The following is a 15,148-nucleotide window of genomic DNA, read 5'->3' as shown; positions in this document are numbered from 1 at the left end:
TGGGGAGATGGAACTTGGAAAAACTCGGGAAACTGAGCTAGACCCTATTCTGTTGTTCTTTGTGGAAGAAAAGAAAAGATAAGGAGTAAATAGAAGCAATAAGTGATCATTCCCTGGAAGCATTCCTTTTCAGGGGACTGTGCCACTTAGAAGGGAGGCAAGGTGCTCACTCTTACCTATCAATTTGTTAGTGGTGTGTGTGTGTGTGTGGTGCCTGTATGTTTTGTGTGTGTGCGTGTGTGCAGCTGTGTGTGCACGAGTGTGTGTGTCAGAGGGACATGGATGGTACTGAACAACTTTCAGTCTGTGACTTACCTTGCATCTAGCAGCAGCGGGTTATATACCCACATGAGTACTATCATTCTAAAAATGGGATGGAGAGTTAGGTTCTCAGCAGAGGAGAAAAAACAGAAAGGAAAACAGAACACACAAACACACACATACATGCACACACGCACACACGCACACACACACACACACACGCACACACATGTACTGAAATTCTCCAAAGTTGTGGGTCAGAGCAGTTAGGAGGAAAGCAGTCTTCATCCCTTCTTGTTGTCTCTATGCTGATGGCCTCGTGGCAGGCTGAATTCTAACAGGGAAGAACTGCAGGTAGACTATCACTGAAAACTCACTCTGGATGCTGTGGGAAGATATGGTCTTTTTCAAAGACATGGCTGAAGCAGACTTAAAATTTGTAAAAGATGGTGTAGCTGCACAAAAATAAGAGAAAGAAGGAAAACAGCGAAGTTATCATCAGCAAAGTCCTCTACAATTAATCCATGGTAGAAGGTAACAAAGCAATCCTGTAGGCAGAAAGCAAAAATTACCTGTAAATAACTTTTTTTCCAGCTCTTCTTGAATTTTAAGAAGAACCCTTTCCTGTTCTAAGGCTTCTATGTACTTGGAGTAGCACCAGGTTGGCTAGAAAGACAATTTTCAAACTTAATTTTGGAAATGTTTGCCCCAGGAAATAAACTGAAGGTAAGATGACTTACATAAGTCTCTTCATTTAAACCTTCTATTGAAGTATAACAAACTTCAATAACAGATCATTGAATATAACTCTTCAATGATGTGCTGTAATTATATGTGTTATAACTATTTCTCAATGAATCAATGTTGCAAAGGCTTTATAGATTTCTTGACAGCTATGCAGGCACCTATATATTTAATTTGATTATGAATTTAGAGGCTTAAGAGAGATCCAAGTTTGGGGGGGTATTTTGCATTTGGATTAACTGCAATTCTTAAATGTGCAAAATCTATCTGAAACAAATGCATATACAGAGCATCCACACTTGCAAAATGTGGAGTGTATTATTATAACTCTACCAATTGCTGGAATAATTCACATGTATTCCTTCAATAGCAACAACAATAATAATTTACATTTATGGAATGCCTTTGGTTTCCAAAAGCTTTTTAGTTTCTTATAAAACTCTTGAGATATATGACAAGAGATCACCACCATCATCATCATCCTCTTTTCTCTCCCTTTCTCCTTTTAACAGGCTCAAAGCAAATTCCGTTTTTTTTTTTTTCAGGCTTCCAGGTAATACTGACTTGTAAATGACAGTGAAAATTAGAAGCCTGCTATCTCGAATTCCACATTTCCCCCTTTATTTTTACACCGTGTTTCTGAAATTTAATGCTAGTTATTTGCTAATGAATGTTCTTCCAAATGGCATTATTACATACCACACATGTTTAGCTATTACCTTTTTCAAAATATGGTGTCACAAAATTGGACATTTCCCTTCTCTCAATAACAGTTTTACAGTCTATCAGTTCTATGTTAGCTGAGTGGCTGAATTTGTTTGACATTCCTAAATGCGAAAAAGATTGTTTCTTGAGCTAGTGTTATCTTAAGACACAAACACTTTGATACAAGTCATTAAAAATGGACATAAACTTATGAAATTTCATGGGATGTACAAGTTATACATGTAAATATAAACATAAAAACTGTGAATGCATTAACATGTGTTGTTGATGGTCATGTACTGGCCAATTTTATGACCACTTCAAAGGAGTAAAAAATTGCGATGGAGAGTTGACGTTTTTCTTTCTTTTCTTAACCCAAGAATATATCAACCAAATATATTCCATCTTGTTTTCTATCTGCCTTATTCTCTTTTCCAATAAGATAGTCATTTCAACTGCTGCCTCTTAAATATTCTTCATAGGTATCAAAAAGTATTTTTGTTGATTATATTATCCAAGATCAGCTGAAATTTTGATGTTCTCTGAAGGCTCAAGGAAATTCCCTTCCAATGTCTTCCAGCATAATTTTACCTTTGTTTTCCAACAAGCACACCTCGACTATTGTAAAATAACCGAGTGACTGCGTTCTGCTGTAGAAGAAGCAGTGTCTGTGACACCGTTAACTGCTCACCTGTCGACCGTACGCTTGTATGCCTAAAACTGGGTCAGTGGCTACAGTAACTGTTCTGATAGCAGATCCTGAAGAACTTGCATATTGTTTGAGTCCATCCTGTAATTATTTTAAATTAAGTTATTCCAAAAAATGGGTAAAACTGTATTAGTATAAATTTACAGTAAAAGGGTCACAATATTAAATGAAAACATGTTTTGTGGTGAGTACCACACCTGTGGTTTCATCAAATCTATATTACTAATGTGACATAACTTATGAACTCTTTAATTTTCTTTCATAGTAATGTAAAAATATTTTATAATAAATAATAAATTATGAAGAGCATAAAAATCACTCCCAAAATTCTGGCATCTAAGAAAAACCATTGTAAACAGTTTCATAAACATCCATCCAAAATTCTCACCAGAAAAAGACATAGATATAATCTATAATTTTAATATTTATATTTTATTACATAAGTTTCACAAAATGGAATCACACTATATATGCTCTTTTGAAATATCCTTTTCATGTTAAATGTTGTGAAAACGTTTCTATGTGAATAAAAGTAGAATGGGAAAAAAAAAAGTAGAATGGAAATGTAAAGGGGAGGGTTTTTTTTATCAATCACCAGTATGACTACCATACAACATATAGTATAACACACGAGTATTTGGATGATGAAATGAATACATCATCATTTCCAATGATGAACTGTCCTATGCATGCAAATCCTCAATGATAAAAAAATAAACTATATCATCACTTCAACAGGTGAATAATAGTCTGGTAAAGGTATGTACCATAGAAAATTTAATCAATGCCTGCTATTAGAAACTTAAGTCATTAAAATTTTTTACTATCATAAATGACGCTGTGTACACAATTTAGTTGCTGACAGTAGTGTCCAAGAAATCCAGTCATGAGTCAGAGGAGAACTATAAAATAAATTAACTAAATATTCGTATACAAATATTTGCATATATTAAATAATATTCCAAATCATAAATGCAGAAACTCAGGCCAGAAATAGACCAAAAATATAAAAAGGAAATGAAAAACGATAGTTTACTGGACTTAAAATAAGACTGAAGAAAAAGACAAAAATCTCTCAAAAGTGAAGCTATAAGGTACTCAATGGAGAAGAAATTTGATTAAATAGATAGAGGATTTATACACCTGTTATTTATATATACTTTCTTTCTGATTCATATATATGTATATAAATGATACATAATATGTATACAAATCAGATATATGGATCAAAAAGTTTATATATACATACATATGCATACACATATATAATATGTATATAAATCCCCCCAAAAAACTTAGCAAAAGACATAAACCTATAGACTCAAGAACCTGAGTAATCCTCAGTCAAAAGAAATCCAAAGAAATCCACATAAGACATATCATAATCAAATCCTGAAAGACATATCATAATCAAATTCTGAAAACTAAAGACAAAGAAAAAGTCTTGAAAGCAGTAAGTGAGAAACAATACTTTACGTACAGGGAAAAGAAAGAATAAAATAATAAATCTTGGAACATCAGGAAGGAAGAAAAATTGAAAGAGCAAAAATATGGCTTAATAGAATAGATTTTTCCACTCTCCTTGAGTTTCCTAATTTATGTTTGGGGTTGAAGCAAAAATTATAAAATGTTGGAGTTTAAAATAAGTATAAACAGGTGAGGGGAAAAAGACTTTTTCCCCCTCAACTTCCCCTCACCTGTTTATACTTTTTTTAAATATATCCTCAACATATATTGAGGACCACATCCCTATAAAGGGTGAGGTGGTTGAGGAAAATATAAGACATTTCAAAATGAGCAGAAAATGGCAGATGATATCCATATAAAGCCGTCAAAAGAATAAAACAGAAAATGAAAACTCCAACATTTTATAATTTTTGCTTCAACCCTCAAACATAAATTAGGAAACTCTTTCTTTTCCCTATAGGGGAGAGCAGTTTCTAGACTACTCAAACTGGTAAAATGTCAACACTAATAGACTGGTGAAAGTCATGTATCTATAATGTAATATCTAAAGCAACCACTAAAATATCTAACAAAGACACACCCAAATAAAATTCTAAGAAATAGGCAAGTAATCCACAGGAGTGCCGACAAAGGAAACAGAATAAAATGAAAAACAGGAGGAACAATCAAAACAAGAAATAAAATGGCAGACTTAACTAACATATAAAAAACTATACTAAAGATAAAGAGACTAAATACACCAATTAAAAGACAGAGATTGGCAGAATAGATTTTTTTTAAAAAACCACCGTGACCCAATTATACGCTGTTTAATTGAAATATAATGGTATAGGTAGTAAAGGAATAGAAAAAGATACACCATACAAACATCAAAACAGAGAAAGCTGCTTCTGCAGCTTTGGAGAAGTTTGGCAGTTTTTTGAGAACCTCCATAGTCCTCTATATTATTTACAAAATTGTATACATACATGTATAAAACACTATCTTTAAAGAGATCTGGAAGAATATATCCCAAGCTTAGTGGTTGCTCTTGGGAATGGGGAGGGTAACAGAACTCAGAGCTGGGATTAAGAGAGTTTGCTCTTTCTGCAGTATTTACTCTTTATACAATATTTTAAGGAGGGGAAAAAAAAAGAGGCAAAATGTTAGCAGTGTTTATTTTGACCTGTGTATATATGAGCATTCATTATATTACTTTTGCATCTTTCAGTAACTTAAATTTCTTTTAAAAAATAGAATAAGCATAAGCCTATAAACAAATAAATTAGTTAGATGCAGTTACCCTTTTTCAATTCAAAGAAAATAGATAAATATAGGGATAGACAGATGAATGGATGAATAAATGGACAAATAGGCAAGTTGGGTAATTTATGATTCATATTTATAAATTTCACAGTCATGTATTATTCTGTAATTGTAATACTGAAAATGCTTTCCCATGAGTACATGACATCTTTTCATTCATTCATTTTTTTTATTCCTGATTTACTCAGTAAACAGTGATTAATAATTGAGCATATGCTGGACACTGGTCTATGTGCTATGATACACAGATGCACAAGACAGATACTATCCTTGGGAATCTCAGTCCAGTGAGGATGACAGATGCAAAAACTTATTTATGAGGCTATAGAAAGCATTCTCCAAGAGAGTGAGGAATGTTACTACAGTGGATGTGAGCTGCTTATGTTGCCTATTAAGGTCAAGGAAGCTTCCACAGGGAAGAGGTGACATTTGAGATGAATTTTAAGAAATTCAAAATGAAGTCTGAAACCTCTAACTAAAGGATTAAAGCCACTAAAATCTGTGTTCTATAATGTCTCTGTATTTTTTCTCTGGCCCAAATTCTTCTCTAAATTCACACACATCACATACCTTTTAAAAGTGTGATTCAAACCATAAGAAAAAAATAAATAAAAAATAAAAGTATGATTCAACTCAAAATGAGTTTTGTCTTACCTTTGCAAATTTTTCGTCTTCTATGACTGCCAATTTTTTTTTCTGCTTATTATATTCTTGTCTTCTCTCTAAAACACTCATAATTTTTTCATCAGTTAAATTCTTCCTAAACTCACAAAATTGAGGCCAAAATTTAAATAGAACCCCAAAAATTGTCATCTGTATAAAAAACAATGTCTCAGGTTACAATTTCATACAAATGTACTGATTTAAACTCTAATTCACCATAATAATGGATTAACTATTCTATCTTTAATATACAGCATGTTTCCTCCAACTTATTGTCTCCAGACATCTTGGTATAGTTTAGCTCAGCACATGCTTATGATCAGTGTATTTTACTACCAATGAGAAGTCTTTTTTTTTTTTAAAAATACACTTAAAAGTTACTTTATTCTTTATGTTTCCCTAACCAATTGATTGTATTAATAAAGAATCCATTAGGTCTTTTTAAATAAGAAATTTATGTTTTCTTTTAAAACATACACTAGTTGATCTGCCACACACTCTGCTGTTTTATACAAGTATTCCAAATATTCAGTCCATCAAGAGAAACTCCTCTCTGCCCCCCTTTTCTTTCTTTTAGAGAAAGGAAATACCTCTGGAAAAGCTTTTAAACAAAGCTGCAGATCTAAGAATAAATCTTGAGTAACTTTTAAATGATATAATCTCTTTTATGTGAGAGCAAGAAAAGTAATGTTTAAGAAGCAGGGTGGTATCCTGGACAAATGCTTTCTACGAGGACACTCTACGTTAAGTGATTAATTGTGATATTTATAGAGATAAGAATTGTTGCTCAAATTCCCATGCCAAGTATTTCCATTAGTTCCAGAGGTATACATTACTTCCAAGAAGGTAGGACTTGCCACATCAGATCAAGCCCAACATCTTGTTGCTAGGAATGACTTTTACCTAATGCCCTGGAGAAAAATGAACCATCCCATTAGGCTCCAAGCCAACTCTTCAGGGGAATAGAGGAATTTTTTAAAAAGCAAGTGCTGAAGTGATCAACAGAGTCCTCAATTGGTTGGTATACTTCACTATTCCTCTTTTCTGTATATGGATATTATTAGTAATTCTAAAGTTATTCGTTTTAAAATACAGTTTATACGCAACTAATGAATCATTGAACACTACACCAGAAACCAATGATGTACTATATGTTAGCTAATTGAATTTAAATTAAAAAAATACAGTTTTATCATTGAATTCTGTAGCTTCTTGGCATTTTGAACAAAAAGGCTAGAGATTCTTTATTTGATGAACGGCAGGCTTTTTAAAAAACTTCATTTACATTTACCTGCCATGTCTTTATTTAAGTAAGCCCTTGCTCCAATGTCAAGGGATCATGGTAGTTTTTATATGAACTTCTTAAACTTAAATACTCCCCCTTTCCTCCTCTATTTACCAACTATTGACCCTATACCTCAGTTATCTCTCCAAAACCTGAGTCATTCCTAGCTCTCAAATAGTTATTTCAATCTAGAAAGGCTTCCAGTAAAAGTCACCCAAGTAGAACACAATTTTTCAATAGGAGATATAAAACTGCTCTATTCCTACAAGTTGCAATTAAGATTTTAGGTTAATAACATATGTGCTGGTCATGAAAATTACCCCGTGCCTCCAGAACCTTAAAAGAAATCAAACTGTAGGTAAGAAAATGTTTTAATAATTATAGAGCTACTTTGCTCACTGGCAGGAGATGGGCAATGGCTTTAGTATGAGTAAAAAGGGCCAGTGAAAATTTGGCTGAGTGAAGAAAACTTTAAAGCTATTAGGGGTGCAAGTGCGGAACAGGCAGAGGCTATACTGATAACAATACTAGAACAGGCAACAGGCTTTTTTATCTACTATGCAGCCCTTTCACTCAAGTTTGCTTTCATTTCCAATTTGATCTTACTCGTTTCTGTCACAAATGATCACTTCTCGTGTCAGTCATCTATGTGTTCAAAAATGTGTTCAAAAATGCCTATTCTGTGCCAGGCATTTGGGCCACAAGGGTAAATAACAAACATTCCCTGCCCTCAAACACCTTACAGTCTAGTGGGAAAGCTAGCATGAAAATAGGCATTTTCAGTTTTGTGTGATAAACATAGACGTATACAGGATGTTACAGAAGCACAAGGGAGAGTAGATGATAACGCAAAAAACTCAGGAGGGAAGAGAGTAAGGCTTGTTTGTGGAAGTACAGATATGTCAGTAAAACTGGGGGATGGGTAGCAGGGAATGGTAAGAGATATGCCTAAGAGAGATAAATGAGTATGGTCTTCATTCTGAGGACAGTGGGGAATAACTGAAATTGAAAGCAGAGAAGCGACATGATCAGATAGACATTTTGAAAAAGATGGCTCTGTCTGCAGTGAGTTAAATGGTTTTGAGAGCTCAGAGGCACGTTTGGCAATTAATGTGAAGTATTGCAGATGTGAACTGAGGTAATGGCACAGAGTCAGAGAAAAGTAGATAGGATGACAGATAACAAGGAGACCAGTGGATAAATTTTAGGGACTGCAGACATGAGGTTAAGGGAATAAAGGAGAAGAAAGACATAAAGATAGTAACCAGATCTCTGGCTTGCACACCTGGGTAGAAGGTGATGCTATTCTCTGAACTTCCTTAGGAAACGCAGGAAGAATCATCAGTTTGGTGGGGTGAGGACTCTATATAAACATTCTCTTATTTTCTGATGCTCCGAAGTCCATATTTAAGACATGTCTAGGACTCCATTTTAGGAAATCAAGTAGAGGGCACAAACTAGAGGACTCCAATAGAGTTCACTGGCTTCAATCCCTAGATAGTATGGCGGAACCAAAAAATACAAGCAGCTCCAGACATGCACTTGCAGACTCAAGGTCTTTGATCTAGATGGGCAAGGCCTGGTCTGATTATTCAGAGACCTAGGCTAAGCTAAGTGATCTCTAAAATCTTTTCACTAACAGATACTGTTGTTTTCCCTATTTCTCTCTAGCACATCCTCAACTGTTCCTCTATATTTTCACTTCTTTTAATGCACAATTTGGATTGTGAGTCCATTTTCAGTTCCTTAGAGGACTTAGAACACAGCTGGCTCACAAATGAATGTTAAGGAATAATGGCCTTTTTTTCCATGCTCAAAGGCAATCATATCCTAAATCTCTGTTTCATATCACTTAAATCATGACATGGCCTTCCCTATTACCCTCATTATAATTTATTTTTCTTAATTATTTTTCAGGAACAACATCACTAAAAGGCTTTTAAAAATGCAAATAAATTATGTTCATCAAATCGCTGTTTTCTATTATTTATCTTAAAAAGAAGTAATTTGAGCAGGTTAACAGGCATGGTTTTCCTTTCATGAGCTTGTGTACTTAAATCTCCTCTCACTTACTTTATGAGCTATGTGAATATTCCAATCTTTAAAAATATACAAATCTTGGGACACACATATTTTACCACATATTTGCAGTAGCAGATTTTCTAAAGGAAATAGGAATGGTGGGAAAGGAAGGAGGAATTGGCTGGAGTTTTATAAGTTAGAAACAAAAATGATAATCATGGAGAGCCAAGGATAGTATTTAAGTAATTGTATTTGCTATATATTATCAACAAAATAATAAGTTACTAGTTTTTTATGATCTGTGGAATATGCAAAAAATGTAAAAGATTTATCTATCCATTTTAGAGAGAGAGAGAGTGGGGGGGCAGACAGAAAGAATGAATCTCAAGCAGACTTCCTGCTGAGCGCAGAGTCTGAAACAGAGTTAACGCAGGGCTCAATCCCAGGACCTTGAGATCATAATCTGAGCCCAAATCCAGAGCCCAACACTTAACCAACTGAGCCACCCAGGCACCCCAGAAAAATTTGTTAATAGAATAAATCTCAGTATTAGGAAGGTTGGAACCTTGTCAAATATGAATAATGCAAACACTTAAAAGAATATCTAGATTGTTCATCTATTTTAAAATATGCTTAGCTGCTAAATAAAATAAAATAAAATAAAATAAATAATAAAATACCCTTAGCTGCATGCCCTGATCTCTTACCTGTGCCTCTCTAAACACATATGGTCCCAACTCCTTCCTTTGTTCAATAATCTTCTGGGCTTGCTCTATTGGAATGTCAATTTGTAAAGCTGGTGGAATACTAGAATTAATAAAGCAGTTGATAATAGTCATGATCTTCTTGTGAATGATGGACTGATCACAATGAGAATGGCACAAGTCCTGAAAAAGGAGAAAAGATAGAACAATATATGATTAATGCATTCCTAGAATACTTTATAGAATTGTGCCAACATGTCTTTCAGTAATATATACTCTTTAACTTCAGGTCAAGAGGGCACTAGAACATGTGAAGGCTATCTTAAAAAAAATCATATCTTCTATTTCTCTTGGGTTTGAGGAACCTAACACTTTGATGCATATACCTTACATAAACACGTTTCACTTAATCTTGAGTGCTTCTACTCCTAGGCAAAGGAACAACGTCAATGTCTACTTTGACTCATTTAACAAATTTGTATTGGGTGCTTGCTATATACCAGCTGAGTCCCATGACAGTACCTGCCCTTTAAAGGCTCAATCTTCCTGGAGGAGAAGCAAGAGCACCTATCATTAAGGTCTCAGTTTAAAAAGACTTTCCTCTAGAAGGCTTTCGATGACTCTCTCAGTTCAGGAGAGATGTCCATCTTAGTAGGTAATTCCATTGTGCCCTGTGCTTCCATCACCACAGCTCTAATCACAGTCTTAATGACCGTGTCTATTGCTTGTCTGTCCCTCCCATGACACTGTAAGCTCTAGGAGGGAAGACTATTCTGATCATGATCGTATCCTCAGGATTTAGCATGGCTCTTGGTAAGTGCTCAATAAGTACTTGCTGGATGAATATATCCTTCCAGTCTTTTTTCTATGGACACATACACACACACACACACACACACACACACACACACACACACACACACACATATACATGCACACATTAGATTAAATTATACTGTTTTCTAGTAGCTAGGTTTCTAAAAAATCAATAAGATGAATATCTTTTTCTATCATTGATTATTCTCCTACAGCATGATTTCTAATGGTTGCAGAGTATTCAATTCTATAGATGTGTAATAATTAAGTAAGTAATGTCCTGTTGTTGAACATCTGGGTTCTTCCCAAATTTTCACAATTCAAGATTGTGATTGTGAAAATTTGGGAAGAACCCAGATCTCAATTTCTAAGCATATTACCACAATCACTGCTGGGGGGTGGGGGGGGGTGAACATAACTTAGTGGTTAAGGGCATGAGCTTTAGCAACAGAATGCCTTGGTTCAAATTCCAGCTCTACCACTTAATTATCTACATGATGTTAGGAGTTTAACCCTTCTGTGCCTTAGCTTCTTCATCTGTAAAATGGCAAGAATAACAGCTTTGACCCAATAGGATTCTTCTGAAGAATAAATTCACTGTTACATGAAAAGAATTAAGACAATATCTGGCAGATAGTAAACATTTAATAAGAGTAAGCCATATAAAAGTGAGCTCAGTAAGATTTCGCCATACCAGGTGGAATGCTTTCCACCTAGCAAACTCTCTCAAGACCCAGTTAAATGTTATCTCTGCTGAGATTTCCCTGACCTACAACCCTCTCTGCATCATTCCCTCCTCAGTGCCAAAATTATACCTAGTTAGAACATGGATCATAATCAATACTATGTCATGATATTTGTTTTCATGGGTGTCTCCCTCCTTGAAGGCGGGCAATGTGTTGTATTCACGTTTTTATTCCTATGATCTAGCATAATGGCTGGCACATTAGAATGAACAAATTACCTCCTATAGCATGATTTTAACTAGTTACCTAGAATTATATGTCTTCCATTCTATGCCACAGACAAGATATTTAAATGAAGACCAAGGGCAGCCTTGAAGGAGAAACAGTCACACAGCTAAGGGTTGACTTTGAAGGAGTGGGTTTTTTTTAAATGCTTTTTGTGCAAGGTTTATTGCATTACCTCCTGTCCTAGTAGGGTTGGGCTTACTCATATTCATACTAGCTTAAAAATAATTCTGCCCACTCATAATAACTGCCTATTCTGGAAAACAGACTCCACCTCCTTCCTAATTCTTAAAAAAATATTTTAATATTGCTTACCTTGTGACAGATTTTGAAAAATTTTATCTCAAAAAATTTTTTCTGAGAAAATTTCTAAGGTGAGAATAGTACAAAAATTGTTCATAACAGAAAAGGTAGAAAACAGCTTCATGGTAAGTTGGAGAGAGTTTGGAAATAGATTTTATTGAGCAATTACTAACTATATAGAATATAAATGCTGCAGAGTATTAGTATTGCATAATTCATACTTAGATTATAGGTGAATTGAAAGTATTAGCCTCTTAAATTCCAGTTTTATTCTGATTCTCTACCTTTATAATGGGATAAAATAGGCTGCTTGCCCAGAAATGAATCTGCTCCCTGTGGGAGAACTGAAGCAGAGTCTGGATGCCTACTCTTGGGTATTTCTAGACAACACTCCCATATTCAAGTCTAGATTATAATACCTAGAAAGTCCCTTCCTTTCTCCAACGCAAAGATGAAATATGGTTTCAATAAACACTTAAACCTAAAACTGCCTTTGCTCCTAACCACTTGTTCTTTCACTTATTTGTTTTGTTAAAAATTTGGCCATTCTAATAGAAAAGCTCCTCTCATCTCTCTTGGTTTATTTTCTATAATCCTCTATCTTTGATTACTATTGCTGGCAATACAGTTGGGAGGAATTCTGGTAAAGAGGTCTTGGTTAAAGTATTGAATATGGATGTCTTCAGGAAAAAATGTGTATGGTACATTTATAGAGGAGTGATATGCAAAAATGTAATTAAAACTCTTTTCAGGAAGGTTCTCATTAAATCAGAGTATATGTGAATACGTTGAAAAATCCAATTCTATCATTTCAGGGCTCACTCTTACTCTTCACTACATGAGAAATGTATCTAACTTAGAACAATGAACACCTCAATATTTACATATTGGTCTGAAGATGACAAAATTGGGATATCTTATACAAATCTTGTCTATAAAGTTACAGTTCAGAATCTGATGTGTTAATGCATTTCCTCCACAAAAAAGGGTTTTTTTTTCCAACTTCCAATATAATACCTTATATTTTTGTACTTCTTGCCAAAAGAGTACACCATTTTCCAATAAATCTCCTTTTAAAGCCACAAACCGTTGAAATTGTCTTGCAGTAATTGGATTCAATAATGTTTTACGAAATGCAATGATTTCACAAGATGAAGATATCCACTTACTCTCCACAGGCTGTCCAAAGCAGAGAATACAGAAAATTAGCTTTGTTCTAAAGTAATAATAAAGTTATTTATTAGGCTAAAAATTACCAACTTCAACCTCCTTTACTTTAGGCTGCTGAAATTTATGGCATGGACACAACAGAATTTGGCAACTTTTACCTCTCTGTTCTCTTTTGTTTCCTTTATATTTTTATGGCATCATTTTTTTTAAGAGGTAGAGAGAAAGAGAAATGATTGGATGATTCAGAACATATAACTACATTGTTTAAGAATGTTAAGAATCATTACAGTTTGGGACTATGGTGAAAAACTACATTTTAGTGCACTGCGTGAGTTCTGTACTTAAACAGAAAAATGTAACCATAATGTTATGATTATATATTGTTATATCATTATTATGTATTTTATAACTACATATATTATGTATGTATCATGTTATATATTAAATATAACTCTCCTGCCTTTTAAAAAGTAAGAACACTAGGACATTTAAGATATTTTTTCAAAATCTTAAAAAATATTACCAATTAACCCTGTTAATTTAAACAGAAAATTTGCTGTGGAGCTTCTAACTAGAAAAAATATCATGTTTTCAGGTGAGACATCTTTATATTATTTTAATAAAAATTGTTATTAATACTTCCTAACAAGAAGAAAAATCATTAATACATTATTTTTAATAATAAACTGACTGAGGATTTACTTTACATAACAAAAAAGCCAGAAGGACCCATGGTATTTTAGTAATGCTTACAGTATTACTTAGTTTGTATCTTCACAGTTTTGAAATACAAGATGTCTACTTTCTGAATTTTGACCATTTTAGATCACATATCCATCCCTCTTTAGCCTCTCAGGTTAAAAAACATAAGACCTAGATTTTACTGAATTTACTGAATAGAAAATTTTTTACTGGATAAATTTTATTGAAGTTCCCCAAATCTGAGTTTAGTCTACAATCATGCAAAGAAGCACCATTCCAAAGGCAATGTTTTAAATGAATTTGGGGATTATAGTAACAATCAGTCAAAACACGTGATAAACATCCATGACTGACAATGCATAAAATAAATTTCTTGAAACAAATCATATGCGACTATCAGCATAAGTGTTTGAGAGAGTTAGGTAAAAAGCACTATGGGAACACAAAAGGAGTAACTCATTCTGCCTGGAGGAGTAAAAGCTTTGCTGAAGGGCCTTGAGGATGACATCTGAATTGGAAACTGAAAAGGGAAGCCAACACCAGGCAGTCTAGGTGAATAGCAGTGCCTTAACCCAGATAAAGTGATTAGATGGCTAACACTGTTTTAGTGAGGCCCATGTCATGTTCTCTGGTCAAAAAGTTAAGACCCCACCATATGTTCCATATTAAAATTACAGCCCTATAAATAGGAACAATTATGTATTGGACTGGGATGTTTATTTAAAACCCACTCAGCAAATAATGTTTTAAGACCTGCTTCTTAAGATACTAAAACGTAGTAATTTAAACAGAAAATAACATAACATACAATGCACAATAATATGAAATATAAACCCATCCTCCTTAGCATTTCAACAAAAAAAATATAGCAAAAGACAAACATAGAATGGTTTATTTTCTTTCAAGAGGAAAATACAGAAAAAGAGCATCCTAACAGATACATATAATCCTCTAATAGTCAAATAAAATTTTATGTATGTAGAGGGTCACCCGGGACTAGTCTGACATTCCAGCAAGACCTGTAGAAGGATGAATACATATAAATTTGTAGGCTCCGAAAGAAGACTGTTTATCATGCTTGTTAAGAAGCAAAATAGGCATTTTCTAGTAAAGTATCCTATTATAGTGGTTTAAATAATTGCCAGAATGATAGTTTTTAATTCTCTTAAAGCCAAAATGTAATCCTCAACAGAGGATAATGCAATATCATTTAACTTGTTCATTCTGTTGCATACTTATTCTTTTTGTGCAATCCACTCTCAGTAATGAATAAATTACCATATGCTGAAATGAACAGCTTGTCTCAATAAATCCATCACAG

General features: G+C 34.0%; 1 protein-coding gene across 1 annotated transcript in view; it reads right to left on the bottom strand.

The window, feature by feature from the left end:
* Positions 1 to 564: 564 nt before the first annotated feature.
* RGS22 (regulator of G protein signaling 22) overlaps positions 565 to 15,148 on the bottom strand; it is a 113,200-nt gene continuing 98,616 nt past the window's right edge. The window contains exons 22-27 of the mRNA XM_028111275.2: positions 12,973 to 13,134; positions 9,869 to 10,048; positions 5,846 to 6,004; positions 2,402 to 2,500; positions 834 to 927; positions 565 to 716 (exon numbers count right to left, since the gene is read on the bottom strand). Coding sequence (XP_027967076.2) covers positions 565 to 716; positions 834 to 927; positions 2,402 to 2,500; positions 5,846 to 6,004; positions 9,869 to 10,048; positions 12,973 to 13,134 — 846 coding nt within the window. The remainder of the gene's footprint in view (positions 717 to 833; positions 928 to 2,401; positions 2,501 to 5,845; positions 6,005 to 9,868; positions 10,049 to 12,972; positions 13,135 to 15,148) is intronic.

This window comes from Eumetopias jubatus, unplaced genomic scaffold, assembly GCF_037043125.1.
Source record: "Eumetopias jubatus isolate StellerSeaLion01/CBP00866 unplaced genomic scaffold, mEumJub1_p1.0 scaffold_4, whole genome shotgun sequence".
Taxonomy (NCBI): domain Eukaryota; kingdom Metazoa; phylum Chordata; class Mammalia; order Carnivora; family Otariidae; genus Eumetopias; species Eumetopias jubatus.
The sequence above is the reverse complement of the archived record's forward strand: the minus strand, read 5'-3'. Positions and strand labels throughout refer to the sequence as shown.